This window comes from Amphiura filiformis, chromosome 16, assembly GCF_039555335.1.
Source record: "Amphiura filiformis chromosome 16, Afil_fr2py, whole genome shotgun sequence".
NCBI lineage: Eukaryota > Metazoa > Echinodermata > Ophiuroidea > Amphilepidida > Amphiuridae > Amphiura > Amphiura filiformis.
Window position 1 is genome coordinate 52,663,918 of NC_092643.1, and position 23,356 is coordinate 52,687,273.

The window sequence follows — 23,356 nt, forward strand, 5'->3', positions numbered from 1 at the left end:
TACTTGTCAGGGGCGTGATTTTTCCTGATTTCAGGATTTTTTGTGGCCAAAATTTACGCAATTGTATTGTTTTTCAGCACATTTTGGGGCATTATAGTTCAATTTCATGCAGTTTATCAAGATTTTCTACTACTTTCAGGATATTTCACAAGCGTTTGAATCGCCCTGTTTAGGCAAATTTAAGAAGTTCATCAAATTGAATTTCATTACATTTCACTTGTCTCACAAATAATGTCTCAATTTACCCCCTTTTGGTTTTCATTGTCTAGCCTTTCTTACACATCACTGACATTGTTTTTTTCTTCTTTCAGTATGAAAAGTATCCTAAACTTGACCCTGTATTGTTACATGAAAGTGTGAGTCAGTTTCCTCTTTGTCTCCCCCCTCGCTCACTCTACTCACTCATCAAGCATCAGGCTATTCTAGTTGAAATCCACACACCACCTGTGGAAGACATGACCATAGTAACCCACACAGGGTGTGTAGATTTCAAATGGAGTCACCCATTCAGGTAATCCCATTTGAAATTCACACTCCCTACATTGATAATTAAGATCATGTCTTCCGTAGGGGGTGTATGGATCTCTACTGGAATAGCCCTATAGTCTCATCATATAACCAGTGTCTGGACATCGCCTGGCTTGCTTATTTAACACATTATAATCCTATGTGCTTGTGGCAGGGCTTTAGAACATCACCAAATCATGAGGCCTGATTTGTTAGTATAACAAAATCTTTTAATGCCAACCTATCATTCATCTAACTGTTTTAAGGCGGTGCTTATTTTTGATCCATTTTGGCATGGAATTGTTTTCCCCGAAGTAAGGAAGTGTATTTTAAGAGACTGGAGAGAAAAAAAAGACTAGAGAACTGTCATGATGTAAGCTACAGTAGTTTTATGTTAACTAGAGATAACCTTCAGAAAATCAATTTGATAAACATAGACCTAGTAGAAATTGTTCATATGCGAGTTCTAAGAAAATGCCATAAAAATGGTAGTTGTGATAGTGCCGTATCAAAATAAGCATTGTTTGAAAACAATAAAATTGCTAGTTGCAGATATTGCTCAGTTTATTTATTAATGCAATAAAAATGTTAAATTTAGTTAGTTTGTCCACGCATATGGAAAAATTGGCCCAGCAGCTGCACATTATCACCATTTTTGCATTGTCAGTAACTGCTTTGGTTAGGAGTAAATATGATACTTACAAGTCTATCAGAAATGTAATGTTTCCAGAGCAGCATCCTGACATACGTTGAGCAAGTCATACTATTTGTACACTTATGCTGATAAGAAGTTGGCAATGCCATAACCTCTTCCATTTTTGAGTGATATACCAAAATAGTATAAGTTAAATCATCACTGGATATAGCTATTCATTCACCCCATTCCCTCAATTGGCACCTTCTTCCATTATTTTCTCTTCATTCCCCTACCTATATCCCTCCCCTGTCTTAATCTGTTCCCAAAAATGCCATTTCTCTCTCCCTTCTTTTCGATCTCATTTTCCTTCTTCTCACCCTCCCAATCTCCCTTTCTCTCACCCTCTTGTACCTCGCTAGCTCCTTCCTTTTCCCCTCACCTCTAGTCGTCCTCTTCTCACACCTCCTTTTCATTCCACTTCTGCTCCCACACCTGCTCACTCACTCTTCTTCCTCACTCACCCCCTGTCCTAGTTTTCTCATACCTTTCTTCGCCTTTCCCGCTCCCCTTCCTCTCTCCTTTTCACAACTTCCCTCTTCCATCTTCCCCTTCATCCCTGACCCCATGTATCACCTATTAGACACTCAGTTCCTTTGATATTGGAGACCTTTACGTAAGAGATTACCCTAACAAGAAGCATGATGCAGCAACACCTTTGCATCATCTCAAACCTTACCACAAACAAACAGATATTGACATGGCGTATGCTACATACATGTATAGTGCAACCAAAAGTGCATGTAGACCAACTGTATCATATTAATATATAGTGCAGTTTTAGGATGGCTTTAAAAGCAAGCAAGCAAAAAAAAAAAAGAGCAATGTACCATTTTAATAAATTGCCTATTATTATCATCCATGCTGGCCCAGACGTGAGTGACATCTGCTTTAAGCTTAGATCATGTTGTGGTGGGCTTTCAATGCAGTTAACATAATCTTTTTGTGCCCACACATTTGATGAGCAAACCATGCAGAGCTTGTCTGTGTGAAGATACTAAAGCAAAGTGCATCGTTGATAAACAGCCTGATCCTTGCATCCATCTCACAGTAGCCATTTTGAGATATTTTGCTCGTTTTATAATGGCATGGTCAGATACGGTTTTTAAGGGGGTGTTGGGATGCGAGGCTAAAAATCATCAAAACTTCCTAACTTCCTGGCAATTTCATGGTCTGCAGTGTTTGGACAGTTATGACTATTTCTCTATGGAATCAATGTGGTTGATATTTAAAGAGGATGCTCAGAAGGGAACTGAAAGATGAATCGAGTTGCATCCTATTTTAGAAGCTTTTAACAAATGTCAAATCTCTGTGCGCTTGGTTGTATATAAATTTCTGTGCTTTAAAAATGGCAAATTTCAAGTTTGAATTAATACTTATTGAATCCAGGTCAGAAGTGTACGAATGCATTTATTTCCACCAATCTGCGTACAAAAAGTTGAATGCGAAAGTTGAAACTTAAGATGCCATCTTTAACACTCACAGTTGATATCATATAGCAAGTGGCACCTTGGCTGTAGTACTTCATGCATTCAAAGTTGTTGCATAATAAACTTGAGGAGCGCCAGTATCACATATCCCTTATGCTGATGATAATAGCGGAATGCTTCATCACTTGGCGGTGTTCCTAATATGAAATTGCCTTGCTCGCTAGTCCCATCGCGGTGTTAGGTTATAGTCCAATGACGTACATGCCGCTTGAATTGCACATTGAAGTATTGGCGTAGATAGACCATAAGCCGGAGAAATGAAAACCTAATATAGGTCAGGGTTAGCTACTAAAATGCCAATCTTAAGAACAATCCTCTTATAATTGGGGAAACAGACAAAAGTGAAATACGATCAAGATGAGTATCATGAGAGAAATGGATCCACCATCCCCGTACAGGAAATTGAATACATCCCCACCAAATTCGGGTGGTTTCAAAATTAGAAAACCATACTTCTGGCACGCCGGCAATGATGTCAAATTAAAAGAAACATTAGGCTTGTTTGTGTTGCTGAGTAATTGATCTGAGAGGCTTTTTGGCCAGAAATCCCGCCGGATTAAAGGATAATCTGGTGCGGATTTATAACTTGTGAGAAAGTGCTGTCACCTGGAAACTTGGTGTTTTCATCCCTACAGGCAGGGGCTAGTCATTTCCCTTCACTAAGGATTTCAAATAGACTCATCTACTAGTAGGCAGTTCTTTGACCCGCAATATGTTTGTACATTCATAGAGTGACCTTTAAAAGTGTTGGGTACAAGAATTTGTACTCTACAACTTGAGGTCAAAGTCTGAGTTAGGATTGTTAGATGCAGGTAATGAACTTTGCAACTGGGGATGAGACTATTATGGCTCACACTGGCAATTTTATTTAAACTCTTCAACGAGGCAGCCCTTTTTGCTGTCGGCGAGCAAATTGACCATGTCTGCGAGGAAAATCCTTGCCTTGGGTTGCGACAAAAAACGGTCACTAGTTGTCATCGTAGTCGGATGATAACAACCGTCGTGTAAAATGTTGCCCAAACGACCTTGGCTGCGATAAAAGATGGTGTGTTAAAATATTCACATACGATACATCATTTATGTATTTAATGCTTTTGCCAATGAATTAACTACCATGATTAATCAATCATTGAGCAGAGAGAAGATTTCGTATCACAATGGCTAGGTTTGACAACTCTGGCTTAATGCATTAATCATTATGCACTCGCATGTTCTCAATACCGCTAATTGCCATTTAACTCAGTACAGCATAACCGAGGTTAGCGATATTTTCTTTTTTATTACAGCAGTCATTTTGAGTCTCATGAAAGTAATTGAGATCGTATATTGATATGATATATGTAGAGTATCTTTATTTGAGGGTGTGTACGTTATGTGTAGATGTATAATTCATTTCATTATTATTCATTTATCGTCGCTATTACATGTTGAAAATCTTGATTTGTAGATATAGATTTGTCATGCCTTGTTAGCATGTCGAATGAAACCAAACATTATTTAAATGGAGACTTTGATTCCGAGTGTCACAACTAGTTTACTGGTTTCATTAAATAGCGATTATTGTGAAATAGAGTTAGTCAAACTCATTGTGATGTAGTATTTCCTGTACTTAGACAAATATGGTACTGATATTCAACTTGATTGAAAACATGCGTCAACTTTATTATTACGGGGGTTTCAAGATATAATGTACACAATTAAGAAGTAATGAGCTTATGTCATGACTAAATGTTAAGCTCCAATTTACATAGTAAATGTTTGAGAAATGAATAGTACAATGTCCTGATAAAAATGTGTTGGAAATTACAGTCAGTGTGCAGATAGGGAGAGGGTTGCGACGTTGACAGTGATGAATGTAGCAAGAGACATGTTTCATGAGTGCAATTTTTGTGACATAATTGGAGCTACAAGTAGAACTGTAATAAGATTTATAAGTGTTGACAGAGTTGTTCTTTCAAATTAGGTCTCTGGATATATACATGCAGCCCAGTTAACCTTGGATTTTTGGCAGCCACTTTGTCTTGGAAATTTTCATCTCATTTGTTGGTCTTAGTGGTGACATTGTGCTGAAAATTGCACAGATACAAACATGTTTGACAACGACATACCGAAAAGTTTCCATATTTAAGCAGCACTGTCTTTAGTGTTTCTATACTTGCCTCTGATGCTGTCAAATGATTGTCAATAGCCAAGGTTAAGGCATAAGCAGTTGTTTCATAAGCAATGGTATTATTTGGTAATGCTATTACATCACAAGAGAGACACAAACTGATTGTATTATGGATAACTTTTTGCATACAACGTTCTCATCGTGATCTTTTGTTTGTTTCTTTCAGCTGGGTGTTGGATATCCACAATCGGGCCTTCCACCAGTGGTGCCACCGACTTCAATGCCAAGTGGGTTTGGGTCAGGCGTCCATGGGGCGTTCCAACCCAAGGTACGTATGAATTCTGTAAGTGGAGTCAACATGGTTATTGTTTTTTTGACATTTTTAATGTTGAGGTTGTTGCAAAACATTAACTACTCATTGACTATGAAGGAGTGCTACATCACACACAGCATCCAAGTGTGATACATGCGTGATCAAAGGAGGTGTATCAGTAGGACGCTATCGCTACAGATGCACCGCCTTTGATCGTGGACACTACTGTCAAATTTACCATAGTGACGTGAAGTTAACTGTGCAGAGCATACACATACATATGTCAGCATACCTGTGAAAAAGCAAAGACGTCACTACCAAACTTGAGGTGAATAAATGTATAGCCCAAAAGGAATTTACTAATTTACTGAAGGCCTATTCAGTGGGCTAAGTTACCTGATATTTTCTGATGATATCACCAAAGAACAGACCCAAATCACAGCCATATTTGGATGCTTTTGAAGAGAACATATGCAGTAGATGATAACTGTTACATAAAGCAGCATACTTATGTCATACTGTGAGTTGGATGAAAGGCTATGTTTAGATTGAATGTATCAACAGTAGTTGGTGTTATGTAGCAACCTCTTTTCACCAAAATATACACATGTATTCAAGGTGCTGTGCACTCTGTATACATTGACTTAACAGTTTAGCAGTATCAATAATATCATACATCAACTTTATGAAATCAATCAATTCTAAGCTTGGCACGCTGAGCTTTTATAGGGAAATTAACACAGAGGCTCTAATCTAGCACTCCTGCGATCGACCGCGGGCTGTCTGTATCCTGCAGATCAGCTGCGGTACCACGCTGCAGACTGCAGGGTCGATCAATCGCGCATAGTGATCTAAAAACAACAACAACAAATGAGTGATCAATAAGTCTGTTTGAATTTCCCTTGTACATCAACTAGAGGCCAGAGTATTGATGACTTGCAAAAGTGTTGCATGTGTATGTGGCTCAACATATCGCTAGAAATCCATTTAAAATCCATACTCCCCCTGTGGAAGATTTTGGAAATATCTTCAACTGAGGGAGTATGAATTTCAAATAGAATTAGCACATTAACCAACTCTATTTGAAACTCATACTCCCTCTTTGAAAGATTCAGGTTGAATCTTTCTTGTAGGGTGTATGAAATTCAAATGGAGCTGCCTAATGTGTTCATTCTATTTGAAATTCATACTCCCCCTGTCCAAAATCTTCCACAGGGGGAATGTGGATTTCAACTGGAATATCCCAATTCATATCCAAGGCAAAGAGGTACTATCGTAGTCTGGTATTAAAAATGGAAGGAAGGACCTATATTTGGTTTTATCCATCTTGGGTTTTTATCCATCTATTTTGATTTGCCACAAATACCCAATATGAGCTATTCTTACACGTATGACACACTACTGTAGACCGACATAGAAGGATTTCTTTAGGGTTAGCATATTATATGTACCGGGTTGTAGCTAGCCCAAGTTGAGTGCCAGAAAAAATTTTACTATCCAATTGGAGCGCTGGCTTGGGGCACAATCTTTTTTGCGAATGTGAGTTATCGGGGAATTAGGCTACAGGGGTTATCACCTTTAAAAGAAGATTTTTTGTTGTTGTCTTTTTATGATGAAAAGATTATATGCTTACCAATATTTTTGATTTTCTGGCCAGCGTCAGTGTCGGTTACACCTGGCTGGTGCCAACTGGTGTAGCTACAACCCTGTATATGCATGTTGCATCTACAATAACACAACATTCTATGAGAAGAACACCATAATGTTTGATACACCACTGCCTGGTCATTTTGAGCAAACTTAATAGTTGCATAGACCTGGTTTATATCATTGTAGTGCAAATTGTGTATGCTCGCTTTCTAGCTTCTAAAAAGTGTTCTATAGTAGTAGATACACAAGGGTATGCATACAATTTACAGCATGTCACGATGTGGGGAAACAGAATGCAATTAAACTTTGCATACAAAAACAAAAAAGATCATTAACAACGCAGCTCATGATATAATATGTGTGCTTTTTTATAAATATAATTTCATAAGTTTCTTTTATTTGTTGTGTCTCCATAATGAGGAAACTGAAAAAAATTGTCTCCATAATGAGGAAACTGAAAATAGTTGTCTCCATAATAAGGAAACTGAAAATGTTTCTTATGTTGTAAACAACTAGAGCACTCTGCTTTTTCCAGAACAATTAAGTATGGCAATGAATGCATGTAGGGATTCCCATCGCAAATCATGAAAGTCTGGTCGAATCTTCCCCTAAAGACCAGCGCTGTAATTGGAAAGTTGGCATGACAGGGGCTCATTAGGGACTCGGTAGTCTTAAGCTTAGGACTATGTGTTAAAGCACGGGTGTCAAACCTAATCAAATCAAGATTCTGCTGCGTAAGCCTGTTTATCACCCTCGGTACTAACTCTGTGAGCATTTGCTGTCAATCAATGGATCTCATTTCAACCCCCTTGCATCGCATTATTTCCTAAAATGGGATCAACCCTCACACATGGAAATAGTCATGGAATGATCTGGCGCATCAACCTGTTGCCTTGCGTTAGCATGTTGGCTTTTATATAGGCAATTATAAATCGGGTTCGTCACAACGAATCATGTCACTTGTATAACTTTTCATCAAATTTTTTTTTTGTGGTTGCCATAAGTCTAATGATACATTGAAACTAAGATGAATTTTGAATGTATGGCAACAATGGTAATGTGTAGCCAAAGGTGCTTGAGCATACACACAGATAGAGCAATCGCATGTATTTTGTATCCCTTCATTTCAAATTTAAGCTTGGCTGTCAGTATCGAAAGCCGTGCATAGGTAAATTGGGTTGATCAGGTCTGCCGCTAGCGAGTATAACATAATAAGACACAATATCATCAAAGCTTAAATTGTTTTTCTCATGTTGGCAACAGGTTATGTAAAGTATCCATGCAATACCGCTGTGTAATGTTTCCAATTTATCACACATGGTGACATAGCCAAATATAAAGACCATCATCGGCAACTACTCACTATTAATGGTGTAGAGTGCCTGCTTTAACATATGTTATATTGACCGCGGGATATTCTAGTTAAAATCCATACACCCCCAGTGGAAGCAGGTCTAGATTTCGGCTTGGTTTGCGAGAATCAAAATCCATCAAAGTCACTGTACTTACTGTATCATACAATGAGAGAAGTTGATTCTCGCAACCAAATCTTGCCAGAATCATTACAAGAATAGTTTCTGTGATTCTCGTCGAAATCTAGGCCCTGGCGAAGTTTCTTCTACACAGGGAGTGTGAATTTCAAATGGTGTTACCTGAATGGGCGACTCCCATTTGAAATCTTCACCCCCTATGTGGGATATTAAGGTCATGTCTTCCATAGGGGTGTATGGATTTCAACTGGAATAGTACCATACTCAGTGGTAGTACCAGATACAAATTAATAAGGGGTACATCAGATTTGTCCACCAGTTCCACTTTAATGAGAGGGGTGTTGATGGCTCAACTTAAATGATGACCATGAGCTGAGGATGCTTCAACATCCATCTCCTTCAAGTGCAGTGGTTGAGCATGTCAAGTGAATAGATCATTAGATACAAATATGCAATGGGCTATTCCATTTAAAATCCACACCCTCATGGAAGATTTGGGAATTAATCTTCCACAGGGGGAGTATGTATTTCAAATGGAATGAACACATTAGCAGCTCCACTTTAAACTCACCCTCCCTCAGTGGAAGATTCAGTTTGAATCTTTCACAGAGGGTGTATGAAATTCAAATGGAGCTGCCTAATGTGGTCATTCCATTTGAAATACATACTCCCCCTGTGGAAGATATTTCCAAAATCTTTCACGGGGAGTGTGGATTTAGATGGAATCACCCAATGCGGCAATAAGATGTACTTCAAGTAGCTTTTCTTTCCTTGGTGTTACTAACCAAGTTTCAAGGAAACCAGGTTTGAGAAGGGTAATACTGGGTAAGAGCCCCCTTTCTAGTGCTACCACTGACCTCTATATATACATATTATTATACACATTGTCAGCCTAGTATTCCTGTGTTCTGGCTGTTATTGGAACCATTTTTATTATTTCTTTATTTCTGCTGTAAGCACCATCAGAAGAGACAGTTTCTCTCTGCTGTTAACCCCATGAGAACTACCTGCCGATTGGCTAAAAAGAAGTATTCATTATCAATTGGACCAATCAGTAACATTGTTAGAATAATTTCACCACACAAAAAAATTGGGGTGAATTATTTTCTGATTAGTGATTTAAGTGAAGATGTCATGTAATTGACCAATCAGAGGCAATGTTAGATCGGCAGGTAGTGCTCAGGGGGTTAAATATGTGCATTAAAGGAGTGATTTAATTATGTACTGAGCGCTGTTTAAAATTGTGCTGAAACCTTACATCACATTCCAATTTGCTCAGTGCCCAAAATACTACAAAAGACATTGGAAGTTTTCATTGCAGACATTAAAGAAAGATAGAACTTAAAGTAACATTGTTTGGACCAAGAAATTTGATGTGTATATATACCCCAGTCTTATTCCAAAGTAATTTCATGCATATCATTGCTTTAAATAAGGGGGACCATGTATCTTGTTCAATCACATGTTTGAAACAGAATTTGACCAATTTAGATCTGGAAACTTTTTGGTTTTTGGCTGGATAATGCATATAATATATACACCATACACATCAAGTAGTACAGATGTGATAGCATTCATGCTAGCTATGTAAACCAAAGAAAGTAGCTTTTATACAATATCACTCCTCTTATGCATTAGCAAACTCACATTGATCACTACTATTGAAAATCTGGAACCAAAAATGATACTGAAATACACTGGATATCATGCAACAGTGTAGTCATGAAATAAATGACATGTGATCATAAAATGACACCCTGTAAGTGGGTTTTGACCAACCAATGAATTGACTGTCTCTTTCCCCTATTCTGATGTTGCAGTTTACAGCGGACGGGCTGTCATACATACACAAGCAGCTTAAGGTGATTATCCTCTTGTCCTGTTTGTTTGTCTGTCTGTTTGTGTGTCTGTTAGTTATACTTTCTTTTATTTTGTGCTTTGATATTTTTTTTTTTTTGTCATCGCAACTTAGTAGCTTTCATGCCTTTGGTTTATATGTAAAGTTTTATATTTTCCATCATCTGCCTGTGATTTTGTAGAATGCATGTGTCTTAGTTTGCACTTCATTGTTCACTTCAATCACTCACCTAATCAGTCAGTCCAATCACTCACTTAATCAATCACCCATTTAATCAAACCACTGAAACATAATGCTGAATAGGTGTAGTCAGAGAAGATGTCTTACACTTCCCACAATGCATTTCTTCTCTGAACTGATTTGCTATTCAGTACAACATGGGTCTATTAGTGACAAGATTGCAAGATCGGGATGAGCTCTGTTTATCAAGGTATTTTTGTCACTATAGTTAGTCTACTCTGAAGTACAAAGTACCGATGCGGACGCACACATTGTGCCGACTTTGAAGGCACGCATACATATAGCAGAGACGCAGCACTGCGCATTGTTTATGCTGTATATGCGCGAGTTGTCACTTTGAAGTGGACAAACTGTATTGACCCATGATGCACTGAATAGTAAATCAGTACAGGGAAGAAATGCATTGTGGGAAGTGTGAGATATCTTCTCTTAGTTGTAGCACCATCTAGGGACGTACTAGTTGCAAAAAACAAACAAAAACAATGGAATGAGGCTAGGTAGAATAGTCAACCCATTTAAAAGCTAGTGGTTTCTTCCTTTGCAAATAAGTCATTTTGTAAATCATACATGCATAAGCAGTAGCACTGCATACACACATTTGTGCACCCGACATGCATGGATACACCCCCATTACATACACACATATAATTCAACAAAATTGCCAAGCTGTTAATCAGCAAGCTCTTCTTCAATCAAACAATTTACATTTGGTAAAGATTTTTTGGGGGAAAAGTTTGTCAGTTTACTAAGGATGTAAATGTAGGTCACGGTCGTAATGAAAAATGCTGATTTCTTATCAACTCCATGAAGTTGCTGAAAAAGCTCTAGCAGTCTTATTAATATAAGACCTTAATCAGGGCAAGCAGGAACCCTCTTATCTAAGCAAAGGAAGTCTTTAACACTCCACAATTTTGCCGGTTATGATTCTGCGAGTATGTTGTGTCAAATTTCCCTGCACCATTTACGGATTTGGTGCATGTAGGCACACGTCCCGGAAATGATGTGGAATGTGCTTTAAATGTCTATACTGCCTCATCACATGAAATCCATTTTACTGGAAGGAAAAAACAGAACTTGTATGAAACCCAATTTTTTTATCTTGCCTGGTACACGCTAATGCATATTGATTTGATGCAGACTGAGTTTACTTGCTTGGGAAGAAAAAAATGTGCCGGAGCTAAAATCAAGTCAGAATCAGCCAGAATTTATCCGCCGCAAGGTTGCTATAATTTATTAAGTGTAAAATATATGATCAACTCAAGTCCTGCCTGTTGGTATTATTTTATTTTTAACTCTCATGGCACGATTTAGTTGATTTATTTGTTTGAATTTGAAGGAAATGCTGCTTTTTTTGTTTTCTATTTCTGTCAGAGTAATTTCCCATTTGGTTAAATTTTTCTCAAAGATATCCATCTTGAAAACTGAACCAAATGATAAGTTATTTTGACAGAAAAAGCAAATGAAAAGAACCACACGCTTTTAATTTTACTACACTTCTCATCAGTTCATACGTCCATACCATACAGTATACACAATGCATTATATAGCCTGCCGTTTGCGTAATACACTCTGTTTCATAATTCTCTTCAAAATTTCCTAATATACACTTCTCAGATTCTTTCAATTGAAAAGTTCAACAAATTGAAGTACATTTTTATTATATTCAATTGCATCAGGTCACATTTTATTATTAAAGTTCAGTACAATAAGGTTCAATACACTGCATACAATACAGACACTCCAAAATACACTTTCTTATCTTTAAAGGCAATACTTTCAGTGTTACTTTCCTACTAAATGTGTTTTTTGTAGCTTCTTATCCTTCATATTTTTCAGTTTACTTTTTGTTTTCTTCTTATAACTACTCACATTAAACATGAAAACGAGAACAGGTCAAAATTTCTTTCCTTTCTTCACACAGCCAGTAGATATTGCATTTAGTAAGTTAGCTAGCAAATAAACATGACTTCGCATGTGACAATAAAGATAGGCTCTCAAGAGGGGACAGATACATAGGCAAAATCATGTGCCCTCCGAGGTAACCAGGTAGGGCCTACGGGGGTGTGTGGTAGATTGCATCTGCTTTTGGATGTAGGTCAGAGGATAAGTCAACAGGACTGAGAAGGATGCTAATTTGCTCATCCCCTCAATCCAGACTTGGTTGGGGGTATTCATATGGTGAATTTTAATCCAGATTACTCATCCCCTCTATCCAGATTTGGTTTCTCTTGGGAGTATTCATATGATGAATTTTAATCCAGATTAAAGCGGAACTGTAAGCGGAATATGTCATTCTGTGCTGTTTTACTATATGATCTGTGTTGCATTCAGGGGTGTGAGAGTTCAGATTAAAATCTGAATTCAAGAGTTTTTTATCTTAATTGTTATCACTTTTTCTTCACTTCCTTCGTACAAAAGTATAGGTTTTTTTTTATCTGTGGTCACTCACACCCTGGTTGCATCTACATGGGCAAACGGTTTGTTCAGAAAGGGATGGGAAGTTTGTTACTAGAAGCTTGTATAAATATGCCTGCATTGCATGATAAATTAGTCTGGAGTTTTAGTTCAGAGGCAAAGTGGATGCATTATGTAGATGATGTCACAAAATGTCTTTAGACTCTCATGCTCATACATTTTGAATGGGATCAGGCAATTCATCCATGTAGTACATCAACTCTGCCTCTTAACTAAAGTTTACAGTGAATGCGTAGGGTGTCCCATGCAGAAGGTAGTTGCAGTAGATAGAGTTAGGCTTTAGGTTTACTTGTTCATAATGGGTTGAATATGCCAGTTACACATGACACCACATAGGACTCTTACCTGAACTTAAGTTGGTGCTTACTGAATTCCATGAGACATAATAGGCACATCCAGTTCTGTCTTACTGGGCTATTCCAGTTGAAAACCATACACCCCCTGTGGAAGACATGACCTTAATGCTCTGCGTGCTAGGCCATAGGCTTTAACATAAAAAGTTCAGGTTTTTGAGATATTTTCTCAAAATATCAAGAGCTATCTCAAGAACCACCGAACCAATACTAGGCTTGTTTGTACTCATTTTGATGCATTTTTCATGCTGATTCCAAATATGGTCATGAACATTTACAATTCCAAAATTTTTGAATTTTTAAAAAAAAGTTGGAAACTGTCGTCTGCAGTCGACACCTGCGTGGAGAGAGTTAATTTCCCACACAAAAAGTGTGAATTTCAAATAGGGTTACCTGAATGGGTGATTCCATTTGAACTTTACACCCCCTGTGTGGAAGATTAAGGTCATGTCTTCCATAGGGGCTATATGGATTTCAACTGGACTAGCCCATTGTGGAATAAGAGTTGTAAGTTGACTATGTCCACAACCAGAAGAGGTACACACATGTATACAAAACATGGTTGCTGCAGAGTGGCAATTTCTTCTGTGTTGTTTACTAGTAAATGGTGCAGCACCGCATAGTTGGCACTGCAATTGCATTTGAAACTGAACCAATCCATTTCACTTGGTTTCTTATTGATCTGGACTAAAATTGCCTTGTGAATGATCCCATCACTTCACTGTTTACCAAGGGGGCTGTTCATAAAATATTTGTCACTTCAATGATATCTCCCTGATGGAGAAATATGCAAAATATATTTTGTTGGAGTTTCTTCCGTTAAATATTCCCAAATTGTTCAGTGTAAACTCAGTAGATTCAATCTATGATTTGAAAATCATGTCTTATTTTGAAGTTTGATTTTAAACAAAAGGATAGTTGTATAATTAATTTGTCATATTTTTCTGTATTGGAGCAATAGTGATGGTAATGTGTTATAGTAGCCCAGTGTCATTATAATTCTGCATATATATTTAAAACAACACTTACACATTTAATTGATTGCACTTTACCCCGTAATTCAATAATATTAACTGGACAAATTGTTCTTATCATGAAATATGATTTCTACATCAACAAATTTAATCTATGTTAACAAATTTTGTTTTCATTATTAATTAACAAGTTTGACAATCTTTTCATCATTAACTGATCTCTGTTCCAAGAATGCTTTACCAAAAGAGTCTTCATTGTTTGTAATGAAGGGGTGCATCCAGGATTTTGTATCTTTTGTTGAGAAGGGTCCATCTGAAGTTTAAATTGGGCACCTTTCTGGTGATTACACCCTCAATTTAGGCTGGAAAACATTTTGGCAGTTAAGGTGATAACTACCATTGTTCCCAACAAGCTGGCAAATAAAGCTCACTGAACAAAGTCAGCATACATGTTCTATAGCTTTCTTGGAAAAGAGTAAGTTATTCCAGTTTAAACCCATACACCCACCATGGAAGACATGACCTTAATCTTCCACACAGGGAGTGTGGATTTCGAATGGGGTCACCGGAATGGGTCCATTTGAAATCTTTACCCCTGTGTGGGCCATGTCTTCCGTAGGGTACTGTGTGGATTTCAAATGGAAAAGCTGTTGTACACTAACCCATTCCATTTTCAGGGGAACAGATCCAATCTTGTTCCACCATGAGGTAGGTACTGTGAGTATGTTTTGTGATAACACATTTAATGACAGTTCCGCCTACTCTGTTTTCTCTCTATCTACAGAAGCCAGGTAAATGGTGTGCAGCTCATGTCAATGTGGCATGGCTCATATACCATCACCAACAAAAGGTAGGTTGATGAGTGAAGTGATGTGCAATAATTGTAGACTATCCTCTCCACCTGTTCTTCCTCCTAATGCTATCCCCCCCAATTTTTTAACTTAGTTAGCTGTGCCAGACACCAGCATGACTCTCACTTCAACTTCAACTTTATCCATACTCCTACCACAAATCCCATCATGTACGCTTCTCAAATACAACCCTACCTTACATGCAACCTAATCCCAACCCCAAACTCAAAGAGTACCTTAGCCATTACCCTACCCTGAACCTTAACCATTACCCTACCCTAAACCTGAACCATTACCCTACCCTAAACCTGAACCATTACCCTACCCTAAACCTGGACCATTACCCTACCCTAAACCTTAACTTAACCCTACCACCTAACCTCAACCTTACCTCAAACCCAATCTTATGCCTACCCCAAACCTAATTTTAACCCTGACCCTACCCAAACCTAACCTAACCCAGTTCTTACCCCTAGGCCTAAACCCCAACCTCAATTCCACCACAACCCAACCTTAACCCAGCCAATCTTAACCATGCCATGTAACAAATCCAAACCCTACATCAAGGTGTGAAAGGTTTTCTACAATTATGTATAATGAATGATTCAAAGGACAAAGGAAAACAGGATTGCCATGGCATAATTTTTGAAATTTTCGAAAAAGAATCATCTAAAACCAACCAATTTGTCAAAACAGTAATGTATTATGGCAGTCCTGAATCATCTTCTTTGCCCTTCTTTGCCGTGCATGAAAAGCTTTCAGCAACTGTGGCAGAATACATATCAGCCAACTAAGCTCTAGGGTAGCCAAATATGATTAAATTTTCATGCTAAAGATTTAAGTTATGATACACGATTTAAAAATGAATAGAAAATAATGCTTTCTTGTTGTAGCCTCTTCATATGCAAGTCTGTATAGACTAAATGTATCTGTTGTTTCGCACATGCATTCTTTTTTCTAATGCTTTTGCATGCAGTATTATTAACTCTGCTATTTACTTATGGTCTATTCTAATTGGGTCTTTGTTTTAGGGTATTTTGTTGAATCCAAATAGAATTAGGTTTTTTCATAAGACTCTTCAAAAGTCAATTTTTTGCTGAACTTGACTCTTCCCCACTCTTCCCCACTGAATGTGAATCAGACTCTTGCTGAACTTCTAGACGGAATCAATCTTCTCCACATAATAAGAGTTAAAGATGCAGCTTAAACTCCCCAAATATCCTTTAAATGTCTGTATACAAGGTGATTAGTATCCTTGAAGCATACCCAGCAGAGGTGATACATTGACATGATGACTTGATGGCTGCAGCCGTGAAAATTACGCCCCAGCAGAAATGCCACCTTGTCCATAACGCTGCAAACTTCAGCTAGTTCTAAAGTCTGACCCAAATAAAACTTGTAGCATCCGCCACGCTTTTGGTGGCCATCGATGCCCCAGCGCGTGAAACGGCAACAGCAGCGGTGTTTGCACAGCGACGTGATCGCAAGGCCATTGCGCAGACTTGACATGGGTGATAACTACTGAAATGTTGATATGTTAAGGGAACAGGAGGTAGCCCAGAGCGTTGATTATGGATAAGATTCCTAAGGCATCCACACTTTGCGTACGTCCCTGGTGAGCGCACCGTGATTAGCTACCCGGACAGGTGTCGGGCCGTCGCACATATTCAGCGCACGCTTCCTTCTCGCTTGCCAGAGTACAAATAGCAGGCAATAAATGTTGCAAGTTGGGAGATTAATTTGTAAGGGAGATAGGTGACAGAGTCAGACATAGTGTAAACATGGTGGCAAATTGCATATAATAAAACTGTCTGATTAATGTGACTTCAAACTATTATCCATCAGAAGGGAATAATGGGCTATTCCATTTCAAATCCACACTACCCCTGTGGAAGATTTTGGAAATACCTTCCACAGGGGGAGTATAAATTTCATATGGAATGAACACATTAGGCAGCTCCATTAGAATTTCATACACCTCCTGAGAAAGCTTCAACCTGAATCTTCCACAGAGGGAGGGCGAGTTTCAAATGGAGCTGCCTAATGTGTTCATTCCATTTGAAATTCATACTCCCCCTGTGAATGATATTTTCAAAATCTTCCACAGGGGTAGTGTGGATTTTAAATAGAATAGCCCAATGTAACTGACCACTGAACCAGCTAGTATTACTAGTATGCTACACAAATAGCTTGTTAACATTTGGTATGGGCCAAATTACTGTCAAACAACTCGAAGCAATATGCTTTGTTTGTACAAATGCTACAGCTTTCAATTTGCTCCTGCTTTTTCTAATCCTTTTGGAAGTTTCAAGTTTGATCACAAGAATATTTGAAACAAGACTTGTGCTTCTTCAATGTTGGTCAAGTTTTTGAAACAACATGTTGAGAGAAAAATTGTCTAGATACCCAGGGATGCAAGTTTTTATGCTTTTGCAGGAATTCCTGCTTTCAAGTCCAAATTCACACACTTTTCTTTATTTTCAACCCGTTTTGGAGGATTCACAGGCTTTTTCCTTCAGGTCATTTTGCATCCCTGATACAAACCGCAAAAAAACATTTGTTTTTTTTAATTTTTCAGTGAGCTTGTAGTTATAAAGGTATATTGCAATAAGTTTGGCCTTTGACCAGTGTTTTTCAATTCTATTCCAATTCCAAGGATTAAGTATAGTGTTGAAGTATTTTTGTTTAAAGCATAACAGGTATAGAGCATAGCTAACAGCCGTATTACACCTAACTCTGGGTTGTTTCTTTGTTACAGTACATAAGAATTCTTATGTACTGTGCAAGTTGTTACAGTACATAAGAATTAAAACCATCCAAATTTATTGATAACTCAATATTCATTCTAACATAACAAATCCAGCACTGCACAGTTAATTAAAACTAACATTATATTGTGACCGTCCTTTTTACTAATTTTAGAATTCCAGTTACATGTTTTGTATATTTCTGTGATAATTGCTTTATAACATTTGCCAATATGTGACGTTGAAAAGAGAAATTTTATTTTTGCAATGCATGTTTTATACTAAATGCATGCTTTAACAGATTTTGCTTGCTTTTTGCTTAACTGCAATGGGATTTACGTAAGTTTTCAGTAGCAGCCGACTTTGAAGAGTAATTCAAGGCCTATTCAAAAAAAATTTATACCAAAAACCTGTCAACACATATTATATAGGCTGATTTAATGACAGTTTATAATGTCTATTGCATCATGGCATGTAAATAACCTGCTCTGAAACTGAAAATTGCTATCCTTAATGTCAACTATAAGTACCATACCACTCCAAATTCGTCAGCCTTGTGTGTAAAAAAATAAAAACAATAATAGTACGGATGTACTTTTATACTATAATTGAAGACCGAATTACAAAGACTAGTTTGCGTATGACGTCCTGTCAACCAGACCAAAAATGCAGTACAGCTCAGGTCAGCAACCAATCACGCTTGCCTTTGCCCTGACGTCTGGCGCAAACTAGTCTTTTTGATTGGGTCTTCAATTATATCTTTCATTTTGATGTCAGATTTTTACATTTATCAGATTGCTTTCACGTTACGCCATTTGTCGGTTTCAGTATCACATCTATGCTTTTTACAAAAATGCAAAAATCTGCATTTTAGGGTGTGTTAGGTCAGCAAATCACTTAATAGGCCTTTAACCCATCCTATTTTGTCTTTCCAGGTCAAAGTTGACGCACAGAAAGATCCTCTAGCAGCCAAGGCTGACCTGTTTGCCCGTCCACCTAGTCACCATCTGTTTTCACCTCATCACAGACCACCAGACTTGCCCCCATCTATGCAGTCGGCCCTGTTCCCGCACGGTAAGCCAGGTAATGTTATCACTCACATGGAGCATGTGTGACCTTTTTATTATTTAGTTATAGTAGTACATTTGTAGTTACGAGAACAAGACGAATATAGTGTCCATCTTGGATTTGTTACAGATCGGGACCAAATGTAGTGTACCTCAAACATTTATTGGCCGAAGTCCAAAATCAAACAATATTTGGCATCTTTAAACCAATGTTTATGCATATACCGTAAACGTTCGCCTAATGACGCACATGGTCTCCTTTGCCTTGGGTTAAATTTCATGTATAAATAGAGAGCCCCCCTCCTCTAAAAATCCTTACAAGAATTAAGGGTACGTGCCCTTATTTGCTGGTGGGATTTTTATGGGAAGGCACTTTTAGTTTGCGTCTAAAATTCCAGTTATGTCAAGGAAGCCCATAGCGCCATTAGGCAAATGTTTCCGGTAGTATTCAATGTGCATCATCAACATAACATATTACACACGGAATGTAAAGTTGCACTTTGCCGGCCGTGTGACAAAGTGATCTATTTTGTCCCCCATATGTGACATGCCATGATAAGAGTCCTAACTTTCTAAGGGAACAAACCATGAGTTTGATGATGTCCTATTCACCGATCGCACGGTCATCTGAAAATGAGGTTCTATTCGCAAAGTGCGTGCCGTGTGTGAATACGCCTGTCAAACACATGCTTTAATTGTCACGTACGCTTTGCAAAAGCCTTCTGGTGCGTTGCTAGAAGGGCGCAAGAAACAAATGTGCACATTTTGCGCATGCGTATGCAGGTAGAACCTCATTTTGGTAGCAAGATGGCGGATCCGTGCAAAGGGCGAATAAACATAAGTCCTTTCGTTTTGGGGTGGGGAGGTCAAAAAGTTTTACGAAAAATAAGTAATATGGGTGAAAGTTGATCTTTTGGTTTGGAATTTTCAACATGTCACACTTACATTTCAGGGAGAGAGGAAGGTAGGGGATCAGCCTCCTGTAACGAAAGCACTTCCATTTTTATAGTCATTAGACTATATCCCGCTGAAGAATAAAAATCACTGTGAATTTGAAATATAACTACAAATGTACCCATTTTCCCCAGGAAATACCTTCTCCTAATATTAACAGTTGTTGACCATTTTTAATTTGTTTTCATGCAGGCGGTCCACCTCCAGCATTAGGACCTAATCCTCATCATAGTAGTTTTCTTTCATCAGCAGCTGCATCAGGACAATTTGGATTATCGCCCATCCCTAGGCCAGGCAGTTTTGGGCCCATCACTAGTCTAGGCTTTCCATTAGGCCCAAGTAAGTTGTTGCTTTACATTGTTCAGAGTTGAGCAGTTCATTTGATGTGTTTGCACCATGCATTTTCAAGTGTGCTTATATTGTTGTGCTTTACACATATTGACTGCTCAATGCCAGAAGTGGGTAGGTGCAATAGCTGCCCTGTGAATGTCGGCAATTTACACACAGTATACTATACTCAGCTACACATGGCAGCTATTACACTTGCCCACATCTGGCACTGAGCAGTCGATATTACTATCAAATATCAGATAACTATAAACCATCATTGCGCTATTCCAGTTGAAATTCTTACACCCCTTGTGGAAGATACAGCCTTCATTTTTTACACAAGGAGTGTGAATTTTGAACGGTGTTACATAAGTCTGCACCCCCTGTATGATTAAGGTCATGTCTTTCACAGGGCGAGTATGAGTTCCGAATAGAATAGACAGTTGGGTAACTTCCATTTGAAACACTCACTCCAGTTGTGGGAGATATAAAGCCATAATACAGGGGAGTATGGGTTTCAAAATGATTAACCCTGACCAATTACATTTGAAAAACATACTACCCCTGTGGAAGATATTTCCAAACTCTGCCACTAGAACAGCTGTGTGCAATTTGAAAATTTATCACATGTCAGGAACATTCAAAGTCAAAGATTTAGAGTTATACATTTTTGGCCCCAAATTGTTTTACTGTGATCCTGCTACACACACATTTCATAAGTTCAAGTTGAGGAAGTCTTTTTTGTATGACATGGATGTTTCGTTTTGTTCAAATACAAATGTTATATGTTAGCATGAATTCAAAAATAAAGACATTCTATGTCAGTCGACCAACTCTACAAAATTTGTAAAGGTACTTATGCATGACAAGGTATAAAAATAATCATAAAAGTAATTAATGTGTAAAATTTGTCCGATAGATATGCTTCATTTCTTCAATTTTTTTTCTCCTCCTCTTCCTTCTTTGTGGTATTCTTCTTGCCACACTTCTTACATTGCTTCTAGACACAGGGATAGGAGCTAGTCTTTTTAACGGCAGGGAAATGCTGGGAGTACCAGGCTTATCCAACCACCCTGGAGCCCCATGGAATCGTATGCACAGAACTCCACCCGGTTTCCCCGCTGCACCGCCACCGGCATGGGCCAAACAAGAGCCAGATAGGCCGGATAGTTTTCATTTCGAGTTTGACAGGGAACAGCGAGCAAAAGAGGAGGAAAGAAATCGGGAAAGAGAAAGAGAACGGGAGAGGGAACGTGAAAGAGAAAGGGAGAGAGAACGAGAACGGGAAAGAGATATCAGAGAAAGGTATGTTTATTGATGTGTTTTCTAGATACTGATCAATTTCTGTTAACTATAAACCAACCCTATATAACATGCAGTAGGCAGTCCCCGCACAACTGTTACGAGGCTGGGCAGCTCCAAGTTGTGCACAGAAATCGACCAGAATTGCCCTGTGAATCGCCGCGAGTAAGCCCGTGTTTTTGTGCATCGCATAGTAAATGCACATTAACACAGTAGATACATTTTCAATAGTCTTTAAAAATGTTATTTTCATGAAAAAAAATTCTCAAGTAGCAGTAATGAATGACAATAATATCTTTGCACCATCTATTTTACTGTCATTGTGTGAAAGCGCCTGGGTTTGTTCTGGGCTCGGCCCTAATCAAACCTCTCCGATTTCCTGCATTGACCTCAAAACAGATAGTGTGCAGTTATTATTATCTAAATTAGTGATTTTGAAATATACTCCCTGGTTTGGTAGCAATATGCAAACTGAGTGATCACCAACATAGGGTGCTCAAGAAACACAAAGCTGTATTCAACTAATGCTTTTGAAATTCGATAATTTAGCAGGATGTAAGGGATATGTGTTTGAGCTCTTGGAGCACTTTTCGAATATGCATTAAAATAATATGATGCTTGATTGTGAACAACTTATGCTCATTTGTCACATAATAGCTAGGAATAAATACCAGTCTCATCTAAAGTGGAGGTCACTTCAAATCATCCCCAAGTCACATAGTTATGGAATGTTCTGTATTAATAATAAGCCATTTGACTTGGGGATGATATAAAGTGACCCCCACTTGAAATGAGTCTGGTATTTATTCCCAGTTATTATGTGAAATGAGACACATGTAGCAGCCGACAAGTGCATCCTTTTGATATGGATGTACACATTTTAGTTCCATTATTAAGACATGTTATTTTGTTTTCATCATTTACAGAGAGCACAAGGAAAGGGAGCACAAGGAACGGGAAAGTAGTGTAAACGAGCATCGCTCTTCAAGGCATTCCTCCCCTAGTAGTTTACCACGGATTAATAGTGACAATCGGGACATTGTCCGCAGAGACACACCCCCAAGACATGTGCAAAATCATGACAGAACTGCCACCGGTAGTGGTGAGCCTCGTGATAAAGAAGCACCTAGCTCTGAACCGAGTAGTAGACACTCGAACGAGGAAAGAAACACCACAAACGGACGCACACGTGAACTGTCCAAGTCACCGGTGCGCGAAGATCGTAGTAGATCTTCAGAATCTCACCACAGAGATCCCAAAGCGGATAGTGCTTTTAACAATGTCATGCATGCTAGCTCATTAATTTCCAAAGACTCGGAGAGGAAAGAACCAGAGAAAATCCACGAGCCAGCAATTCATCCGGGACTGATCCCAACGTCAATGTCCATGTCTATGTTTGAAAGGAATAGAATAGGTGCAATACCGTTTGGGCCTCCGATGCATCCACTTGATAGACCTCCTGGGCCAGGCGGTCCGTGGGAGCCATTTAGGAGCACATTAGATGCTTTACACAGGGATCAACAACTTCGCGGTGATATTAGGGAATATGAGCGTGATCGCTTGATGCGAGCTGGACTCCCCCCTGTTGGTGTTGGTCCTCTGTTGGACCATGAGAGATTCCGTGAAAGGGAACCACATGATTTCACAAGGGATAATCCCCTTGGTCTAGATCCATTGAGGCGGCTAGAACACGAACAGCATGAACGCATGCAACGTTATCTAGAGGATAGAGATCGTGCCATGCGCGAAGAGGCTGAAAGGACTCGAATTTTGCACGGCGTGGAACATGGCTTGCTTCCACGACACATTGGCATGATGCCACCCACTTCATCTGGAATACCTTTTCCACGGAACAGTATGTTATACCCCAATGCAATGCATACGCACAAGAATGGTTCCCCATCCTCGTTGGGTAGTCAGCCGCCACCACTCATCCCTACAGCAAGCGTTA

At 38.6% G+C, this 23,356-nt stretch overlaps 1 protein-coding gene across 1 annotated transcript in view; it reads left to right on the top strand.

The window, feature by feature from the left end:
* Nucleotides 1-23,356, top strand: part of LOC140136185 (autism susceptibility gene 2 protein homolog) — a 294,982-nt gene that overhangs the window by 266,369 nt on the left and 5,257 nt on the right. Inside the window, 8 exon segments of the mRNA XM_072157894.1 lie at nucleotides 312-356; nucleotides 5,028-5,129; nucleotides 10,075-10,116; nucleotides 14,939-15,004; nucleotides 18,688-18,835; nucleotides 19,966-20,112; nucleotides 21,108-21,408; nucleotides 22,332-23,355. Of these exon segments, the coding sequence (XP_072013995.1) occupies nucleotides 312-356; nucleotides 5,028-5,129; nucleotides 10,075-10,116; nucleotides 14,939-15,004; nucleotides 18,688-18,835; nucleotides 19,966-20,112; nucleotides 21,108-21,408; nucleotides 22,332-23,355 (1,875 nt within the window).